Here is a 10,096-nt window from a genome sequence, read left to right as displayed (position 1 = left end):
ACAGGTCTCTATGTCCAGTTCCCGGTATTGCCCTTTTGTAACTGCTCTCCATCAGAAGGTTCAGGCACATCCTTCCCATCTATCTTCTCCCTGGCTGGAAGAAAAAACTAAGCTTTCTTCTGCTTTGTATTTCTTTGTACTCCCAAGATGCTGTTGTACTATCAGTGTAATTTTCACAGCAGGGATGTGGAGAGACTGCATAACAGGTATTCCTCCCCTGGTACAGCTCCCCTTCCTTTCTGCACAGCCAGCTCAAACACGTGTACTATGATCAGGTCCAACTGTTCTGTTAGATATAACAGTCTACTAGAGCTGCCCTGCTGTTACATAACTTAATCTGACTACAGTGGAATGGTGAGTGAGGGACCGCTTATTTTCTTGTTTAAGAATTCATGGATCTGGGCTGGGGATTTAGCTCAGCGGCACAGTGCCTGCCTGGCAAGCACAAGGTCGTGAGTTCGGTTCCCAGTACCGGAAAAAAAAAAAAAAAAGAATTAATGGATCTGAAGTTTCTGTAAGAGCTCATGAATGACTATAGTAAGACAAACACGGCTGCCGTACTCCCTCACATAATTCACAAAATAAACTCTAGACACCTGAAAAGTGTATTTCTAAGTGGGTCTAAAAATACATACAAAAGCTGATAAATCTGGTTAAGTACAACAAAAATTAAAACAACGCAAAAAAAGTTAAAGGTGGAGAAAACAAGACAAGGTATTTCTAATCAGGACTTGTAGCCAGATGATTCAACAATCTATGAGGAGAAAAGACAAACACGAGGAAACAGTCACAGGTTAACCAAATGTACTTAGGAAAACGGAAATGGCCACTCAACATCTGCAAAGGGCCCTTCTGCTTGGTAATGTAGGAAATACAAAATAGAGAGATCCCTCACATCCATTCATTTTGTCTTAGAAACAAAATAAAAATGTAAAACCCTGACCATGTCTGCTGCTTCAGAAGATGTGAGGAGACAAGCAGCTTCACACAGCAGTGCACACTGGATGTTAAGTTACAAACTTTTAACGGAGATGTAATAAGGGTGTCACTGTTTTCTAGTTTTCAGGTTTTTTCTCTCCTTTTTTCCCAATTTATAGGGTTTTAAATTGCAGTCTACAGAAGAAATCATTACATGGTAGACTGGAAATTACTTGAGGATCATCTACTTTAATTCCCTTGTTTTTATATGTCAGAGCTATCACCTGGTTAAGACGGGGAGCAGCACTCCAGGGAGACTTGAGGTCAGGCTTGAAAAACGAACATGATGTTATGAAAAGGTAAAGAATATACTTTAACTGGAAAAGTTAACTCTCTGTGTACAGGAGTGAGGTTAGGCTAATATAAGCATTTATAAGAGATTCCTGCTATCCACAGCTACAGATATGGAAGTTAGGACCAGTCAGTCATAGAAATGGGTAACATTTGAAAACAGCAAAGTTCAAGCCATGCAAAGTTCACCAAAACAATTTTTATTTCCAGTGTTTAATTGGGTATGCACACAGGCATGACACAGGTTTGGATTCAGTAAGTCCTCATGCAGAATTATATTCTTATAAAGAAGCCAGTTCCATCCAGGGTCTACTATCTACACACCTATGTTACAACATTTATATCAAATCTGGTATCTGAAGAAAAGATACACATATAATATGTTCATTTAAGTTACGTATTTTACAGAAAGATTAAAAATTCAAGTCACACAAAACTCAAAAATTGTATTAAAAGTTTGAATATAAAACTCAGATCCACCTGGAATGACTAAGGAATGGAAGTTCTGTATCCACCTGTGTTAAAACTGGTAAATGTAATGAAATTTGTTACCGATAAAATGCGTTTGTTTATTCAATGTAAGTTGTCTAATTTTAACAATATGGCACCCTAAAAATCAAATGTACTTTCATGATGAGGCACTTTTTGTTAGTGATGAAACCAAAAGAACAGATTTGCTGCACACTAATGCCAGCGCTCTTCTTCAGTAAGATGGGGTATATGCTATGTAGTAAGTTGCAACAAAGACCTTGCTCGTTTGTGTACAACTATCCAATATATTTTTAAATATATATATGTGTTCTTCTGGCTGCAGTAATGCACTGTAAAGCTATTTCACAGTGCAAAATGATGAAACGAGCCCAAATGAAGGCTGCATAATAACAATTCTGGTACAAGAAAATATTTACAGAGTCACTGGAACGTGTAACAGTAGCTTTGTATTTGCTAGAGTGGACATGCCCCAGGTTAAAGACAGGGATGAAACTGTGCCTTACTGCCGGGGGTTTCGGAGAGTCTATGAGGATGGGCGTCAGCTGCAGAACTGGCATTCTGGCTCGTGTTCTGGAAGCTTTCTCCATTGATTTGGTCAGGTGACTGTGGCGGTGTGGAAAGAAGGGGCCGACTGGGTGAAGCCAAGGCGTCGGAACAACTGCCAGGGTCGCGCCGAAAAGACAAAGGCGTGTCGGTCGCAGGTGTCTCTGCGGTGCTAGGGTCCTCCGGCGGGGGCTCTCCCGCCTCCCCCCGGCTTAGGTCAGACGCGCTGGTGCGCAAGCGTTCCCGGGCCAGCCAGTCTGAGATCGAGAGGTCCTGGGCTGAGCATTTTGGTTTTAACCGATTCACAGCTGAAAGCTCAGATTCTCTCTCCCCACTCTGCTCCTGCGCCTTCCAGAAATTCAGAACGCTGATTTCAGCAGCATCTCTGTGCCCTCCTAGCGTGTGTCGACGTTTGATGTTTTTCCTTTTAGCAGTCTCGGGGTTTGTTTTCTGATTTCCCACTCCAAACATATCATCAGCAGGAGCTCTAGGTCTCAGTTTTAACCGATCTGCTATTTTCGTTTTCCAAGTGGGTTCCTGCTTTTCGGATTCATTTCTGGTTGACGGGAGCAGGCTCCCAGTGGATTTTCCTTTCTTCATGACATCAAACACTTTAGTTATTGAAGGTGTTTCTTTCTCACTCTTGGCCTCTCCCAGACTTCCACTGTCCGACTTGAATCTAGCAGACTTTTTTCTGGACAGTGTATCACATTCGATGAGTTTGTGTGAACTGAAGAGCTGCCTGCGGCTCTCTAAGCTGGGTGTTAGACTCCCCTCGGTACAACTCACTTCGCTTCCTTCGGAGTTTCTCCGGCTGGTCTTCATAACCTCTGGCTTCCCTCGGAAGAGCCTCTCGGACGTCAAAGCGGTGGGGAAAACAGGAAACTCGCTCTCGCTGTCTGTCTCCACGGGCCGCCCTTCGCTTATCAGCTCACTGCGCTCGTCGTCAGCCTCATCTCCCTTGCTTTCCGCCACGGACTGCACCTCGGGGCTGAGGCGGCTGGGGTCCAGGCTCGTCATGTACGCGGTAGACGACGTCGTGGAATAGTCCGAGGTGATGGTGGCAACGTTCCCCAAGAACTCACTGTGTTTCGTTTCTGGACTAGCTGATTTCTTAGTGGAAAACCGTGCAAGAGAAGCCTGGGAGGACAGGCTGAGCAAAGTGCCGGAGTCAGACCCGGCCTCTTCCAAGTGCGGGGACTTCGGCGTGGCAAGGGACCTGGGGCTCTCTTTCAGCGCGGTAAAGCGACAGCTCAGCGTGGGCGACCTGCTCGGCTTCGAGCTGTGGGGCGGCGACGGCTCCTCAGATGCGCTGCTCTCTTTGCGCGGAAGCGTCTTCTCTTCTTTTGATGCGCTGCTCTCTTTCTTAGCGCTACTTTCTCTGGCCACGAGGATCCTCTGTTTTCTGCCCGACGGCTCACTTTCTTTTTTGGACTCTTCTTTAGTATCACCATGACACTGTTCCACATTTTCCTTCTTAAAAAATACACTGTCCAATTCATCTTCTGAGCTGCTGGGTTGTGCTTTTTCTTTTGGCTTTTTCCTCTTGCGACTAGCAGCTGCAAAGATGGAGGATACAAGCAGTTCCCTGCTATACTGATCCTTCCCAGATCCCCAAGAACCCTGGAGACAACCAGAGAAACAAGGCTGTGAGCACAACACTACTGTGTGAATTTTCTGAGGTTTCCCCCCTAAATACGTTTCTTAAAGAATTAGATCTGCTAAAGCTCTAGAAGCACAGAATTAAATCTACTAAAACTCTAGAAGCACAGAGAGTGTAATATGTTTTCTCAGACCCCTTTTAAACTCGTATCAAAAATATATTTTCATTTACACTCCCCTCCTACTTTTTTGCCAAGCCATTTCCATCTGCTCTTTCAGGATAATAATTTGTTCTTAGTGGCATCCAGCTCTCTTGATTCTTAATAATTTCTCTGAAACTACTGACTTTCCTGCTTCTGCAAACTCTGACACCCTTGGGTTTCCTTCATATGGAACCCAGGCTTGAGAGTTAAACAACATTCTGACAGAGTTATTAAAGCATGGGCCAGGAATATAGCTTAGCATCACAGTGCCTGCCTGGAAGGCGTGAGGTCCTGAGTTTGATGCCTGGTACCCATGGAAAACAAAACAAAACAAAAATCCCTTAGGGCTGTCTTCAGTTTTCTAATTACAGACAACATATGATACAGACACTGTGTCAGGAAAGGTCTTTCAGATAAGGCAACTCAGGGCTCCTAGCAGTTCAGCAGGACTGGATCTTTAGGGGTCTGCCTTAGGTAAATGTGGTGAATAGAAACATCTTTATTTAGCCTCAAGGTAAAAACAGAGTTGGAAAATTCAAATAATACAAGGTATGAAAGGATCTTAAATCCTCCCCGTGAAGTACTTCAGTGCACTGTTATTGGTAAAGCTGTTTGCAATGTATAGTGCATGGTTGATTAGTCTGTTCAGAATGTCTGCACATTAAGCAAGTGGTTCAGGGGTCAGTGAATACTTGTTCTAGCACATATCTATGATAAGGAAGCAGGCAGGAAGTGTGGTGGGTAAGAGATTAGAAAGTACATTTCTCTTGCTATAAAAATCTTCAGGGAGCTAAAACTGGTATACCAAGGTCTTTACAAGGCTGTAAGGATGAAATCACAGGTTAACAGGATTTTGTTTTTGTAAGTTACAAGGGATTTCTAGCGGTTATTCATACGTTTCCGCACTGTAATGAAGACTAGAGGGGGCAGCGGCTGTGACCAGGCTCTGAATTTAAGACCTGATGTTCCTCACCCTGGCCTGCAGTGTCGAAGGCCTAGCATGTTGCTGGTTTACTTTTAAACAGTTCTGTGCTGATGTGCACAACGGAGCAAATGACTTGCCCAGAACTGAGTGACCGTTAGTTAGGAAGACCCTTAGAACTGAGCCCCGAGTGTCTCGCCATTTGGACAGCTATATTATTATCACACAGTACCAAGCAATTCTGAGGAAGAGGCAGGAATGTAACACATGCCTTTCTGATTTAAAAATCTTACCTTCTGGCAAAAGAGGTTGAGTAATTATTCTAAAGTCTAAAGAGACTTGACAACTGAGTGGAAGTAATGGTTTTTATATGCTGAAGTGGGATAACTGGGGAAGTCTGTAAAACAACTGCACATTAGATAATAATGTATTTATGTTAGTATCCTGAGTATAACTATACTGTGATTATGTAGGGAAATGACTCTGTTCTCAGGACACACATGCTAAAATATTTAGGGGTACAGTTATGTGTACAACTAACTCAAATAATGAAGGAAAAAAATATATATATTACAGGAAGTCCATGACTTATGAACATTCAAGTTGTGAACATTTATTGGTGTAGTGTATAAGACTCATTTTGTCAGCTTATGAACAAATCTGACTTATGAACAATTCTCCCAGAATTGAACTCATTCATAAGTTGGGGACTTACTGTATTTAAATATATCAGAATTTGTCAATGGTAGATTTAGAGTAAAAGGTTTAGGTGCTGTTATTCTAGTAGCTTTGCTATAGGCTTAACATTTTTCACAGTAAAAAGTTGGAGACAATCCTCTGTGATATGCTATTTAAACATGGCATATAAAATTCATGTTTAATTGTAAAAGATAATAATCTAAAAATTGTGATTTAGTGTTGCTGTCAATAGAATACAAATTACATTAAAAATATAAAAACAAAATTAGTAATTTTGCTGAAAAGAATATGTATGCAGTATACATATATATATTCTATAACAATGTATAATAAGTCTATAATGCTGAAATATCTGTAGATAAAATGACGTGTTTGGGACTTGCTTGGAAATAGTTCCAGAAGGAGCAAAATGGACAGAATGTGGAAGAAACAGGACTGACTGGAAATTGGTGAAGATGAGTACCAGGTTCATGGAGGCTGATTATACCGTTCTCCCTATTTGTATATATATGTTAGAAGATTTTTAAGAACGAGGGGGAAGCAGCCCAGTTGTTTGCATTTAATAAGTATTCTATCAGAAACTGCATGGTCCAGTATTCTTCTAACCTATTTGAAGAATTAATTTTTCCATCTACTAGACTCGGTTGCTTTGGTTCATCAAGTATGGATAAGGATGCATTTGTATATTAATCATGGCAATCAGTCAAAAGGCAGTTCCCCCTAAAATACTTCTGAACTGCATGCAACAATTTACCTTAGATTTTGTTGAGTCACTAGTAGCTGAATCTGTGAAAAAGTAAATAAAACATGATCAGTGTTAGTCAATCTTTAGTACTTTCAACAAACAATGCAAAACTTATGGAGAAGACAGGCACAGAACAAAATGTGAAAGCAAAACTCAAAACAATAGAACACAGTGGATAGTCAGAGCTCACAAAGATGCAAGCTGCACCACAGAAAGCCACCGCCATGAAAGGATGCTGTGAATTGTAGGCAGAACCAGCTCAATGATAGGAATGGCAAAGGAGCCCTGTACTAAACAAAAACAGAAATACTAGTGTTTATTTCTAAATATTAAATCTAGCAATAAAGAAGCTTGAGGACCTTTCAAGAATTGTATTATGTACCACATCCTGTATCTCAGACTGATACACAATGTAGAACTTTCGGATTGTGGGCTGCCCTATCTACAAATTGACACACTCATATTGGTGTACTTTGTTGATTTTTGTCAGACTGAAAGTTTAAAAGCATATACTGTATGCGTATGGAGACAGAAGAGGCCCCAGGATAACCCTACATCCAGGTCGTTTTCGTTTGATTTTAGATAAAGCGGATTTTTGTGCTTCAGACCCCAGTTCCATATCGATGTAGTCAGGGATCCTTTTGACTATCTGGTTAAATCGCTACCAGTTTTATAATTTACACAATTTATCTATTAACAGATGCTATTATGGAAATGGAAAATGGAGACCATAATTTTACTGTCTGGCAAAAACTCAGATTATACAATTATAAAGAGGGTAGGAAGGGGCTAGCACTATTCAAAATAATACTGATTTGGATATTTTGTCTTTCAACTTCAGGGAAATCGATCTTCAAGATTGGTGAGCTGAGCCCCGTGCCACGCCCCTTTTAACACATGGCTAAATGCTTTATGACTTTAAGAACTGGTAGACCATACCATGCTATTTCTCCTCAGGGTCTGCTTCAGAAATAACAAGAAACAGCAGAAAAACTTTTAAGAAAGTAGTATTGATCTGTTTACAATATCCTTAAGAGAAACTTTACACCACAGATCAACGGTGAATTTACAAGAATCGGGGGTTTCTGCAGACAAGGCAGCTACAGTGTGGACAGCAGTCCTCCTTCTTCCTACAGTTCCAGCTGTCCATCAGGGACATCACAGAATCCACTAGTGACATTACCGTGTGATAGACTCCTCCCACTTCGCCTGTTCAACATCAGTATAGATTTGCCTGTGTCAGTAATGCTGAAAAAACCCTTTAGGACTAAAACAAGAACTAGAGACAAAGGGAGAACATTGTGTGAAACAACATGCTAGATTAGTGCAACAGTTTGGCAGGAAAAGGTTTTCATCAAAAGAGCCTATAAAAACTAATACTTAACCAAGCATTAGGGTGGCGATAGGAAACAGAAGAAAATAAAGGTCAAATAGGTTGACTTTTACTGTGACATTTATAGTGACAGATAATGTACTGTATTTATGAGAAGGGTGTCCATTAGCAGTTTTACATATGTTAACTGGCTGCTTTCCACAGAACTTCTAGCTCGAGAGTAAGAACTCTGTATACAGTCTCAACCATACTTTCTGCCATCACAGCAACCACATATTCAGTAGCATGTATCTGTTTTACCTTGTGATGACTATTACATGGAAACTGTGGATTAAAAAAAAAAGAACAAAACAGTGGTTCGCATGCTCATTTCCCTCATATTTCCATTCTGACAAACATTACAACTCCATGCACTGTCAATGGCATTATAGGCACTGGAAGATAACTGAGATCAATCAGAAAAGGAAGACTTTTATTAGTTGAAAGGAAAAAAAGGAAAAGAAACTAAAACCAGAGTGAATTATTACATATGACTGATTTGCTCTTTGTTATAAGAATGCAGTTTTAAACCTAGGGATCAGTACTGCCCAGGCAAGAGTTACCTGATACATCTCCAGGGGACACGCCTGTCCTTCCAATGTTGGTGAGTAAGTGATCTATGTTTGGCACTGGCTGGGAGTCTACTGTGTTTTCCTCCTGCACTGTTGTCTATGGTTAACAAACAAAGATCTCTTCATCATCGCTTCAAAGATACTTTCTTTAAAATTCAAACATTTAATTAAAGACACATTATTGAACAGAACACCTGGCTTAATTTTCTTACATTAGTTATACACAATTAACTGAAAAATAAGCACCGTACTTGTGTTTTCATTAGGTCAGAAACTGAGGAGGTAGAGACCTGCTTCCAGGGTGCAAAGCGGACAAGAGCATACAAAGCAGGAGGTTGGCACTGTTGTAGCATCAGGATCTGTGTCCCAAATGAAAATAAGTGAGCAGAAATGATGGGCTATAATACTTACAAGAGGCTCTTCAGCACCTTCTTCTGTGAAAAACCAGTCATGCTAAAATTTAAAATAAAAAGGTGAGAAGAAAAATTAAATAACCTCCTAAGTACATTGCTATCTTGGAAGATAGTATAGAGAAGGTACTTCTTAGGACAAAACAATTATGACCAACTTTTGTCCTACCAAGTATCAGCTGCTCATGAAAATGAATGGTCTGGAAGAGGTGCGGCGTGAACTTACGTGCTGGATGAGCGTCTCCACGATCTTGTATTGGTCTGGCATGTGGGTGACCATGTGTGTCATGTTGTCCTCTGATGTACGAACTAGAGTTGGGCCAAAAACGATGGCCAGGTTTCTTGGTTCCATCTGGAAGAATTGGAAAATGTAAGAAACTTTTCTTGAAGAATTAAATTCCTACTGCAGGTTTGGTATTTTACTTCTGAAAAGTTCTTTTTGATGAAAAAACAAGAGCTGACTGATAGAGGTAAAAACTAAATGCTTTAATGAGAATATGCAACGCCTAAGTGACATTCATTTTTCTCCATAAGTCTGTGATTAAAAGCAATGGATTTGGTTTTAAACTAGCTACCAGAGACAGATTAACTGAAAAAATTTTAAAGTGGATAATGGGGAGACCCCTTGCCCTCAAGAAGTGAAAATAGAAAAGGAGTGTAAAGACACACAAAGGGTTCCAGATGTGCCCCAGTATTACATGCATCAAGGTCTAGAAATAATCTTTACTCAGACCAATGTTTACTTCAACCAAATCCTCTGAAGCTCTTTGCCCCCATAAGACCTTGCTCTAATACGAATACTTCAGTTTTACATTTCTGCACATCATTTCCATGGTATTTTAGATTCCTTAATTGTAAGATTACAGTAAATATGGAGCTTTTGTTTTCCTTTGTTATATCTTATAAATAACCAAAGTATGCTGAGGAGTTAAAAAAAATACAGAATTCAGAAAGTCAAAATGCGTGGACATTTCTAGATGCACAGTATTTTGGGGGGTGGTAGTACTTTTAGGAGTGATACAAAATGGCAAACCCCCTACCCCGTCTGCAGCAGATGCATAATATATGCATTATTATAACATGCTCACCAACGAGAGATAAGAAGAAATTATGACCTGCACCACGATTTTCCTAGAATGTTGACTTAGCAGAATTAAAACTGGACTATGGGGGAGGGAAGGGTTTGGTTCAACTGGCACACAAGGCATGTTTCTAGTCTCCCTCTAGATATGCAGGTGTCTTATTCTTATACCCGTACCAGTAATAG

General features: G+C 40.5%; 1 protein-coding gene across 4 annotated transcripts in view; it reads right to left on the bottom strand.

Moving 5' to 3' along the window:
- Positions 1-1,448: 1,448 nt before the first annotated feature.
- Positions 1,449-10,096, bottom strand: part of Arhgap21 (Rho GTPase activating protein 21) — a 135,172-nt gene continuing 126,524 nt past the window's right edge. For all 4 annotated transcript variants that reach the window (XM_013515486.1, XM_005386906.2, XM_005386908.2 and 1 more), the window contains 5 exons: positions 9,056-9,181; positions 8,831-8,872; positions 8,411-8,516; positions 6,485-6,516; positions 1,449-3,927 (listed from right to left, as the gene is read on the bottom strand). In XM_013515486.1, the coding sequence (XP_013370940.1) occupies positions 2,236-3,927; positions 6,485-6,516; positions 8,411-8,516; positions 8,831-8,872; positions 9,056-9,181 (1,998 nt within the window). In that variant the 3' untranslated portion in view covers positions 1,449-2,235. The remainder of the gene's footprint in view (positions 3,928-6,484; positions 6,517-8,410; positions 8,517-8,830; positions 8,873-9,055; positions 9,182-10,096) is intronic.

The sequence above is a fragment of the Chinchilla lanigera genome, unplaced genomic scaffold (genome assembly GCF_000276665.1).
Source record: "Chinchilla lanigera isolate Chin_1 unplaced genomic scaffold, ChiLan1.0 scaffold00028, whole genome shotgun sequence".
Classification (NCBI taxonomy): Eukaryota; Metazoa; Chordata; class Mammalia; order Rodentia; family Chinchillidae; genus Chinchilla; species Chinchilla lanigera.
This window is presented reverse-complemented; position numbering and strand designations above follow the sequence as displayed.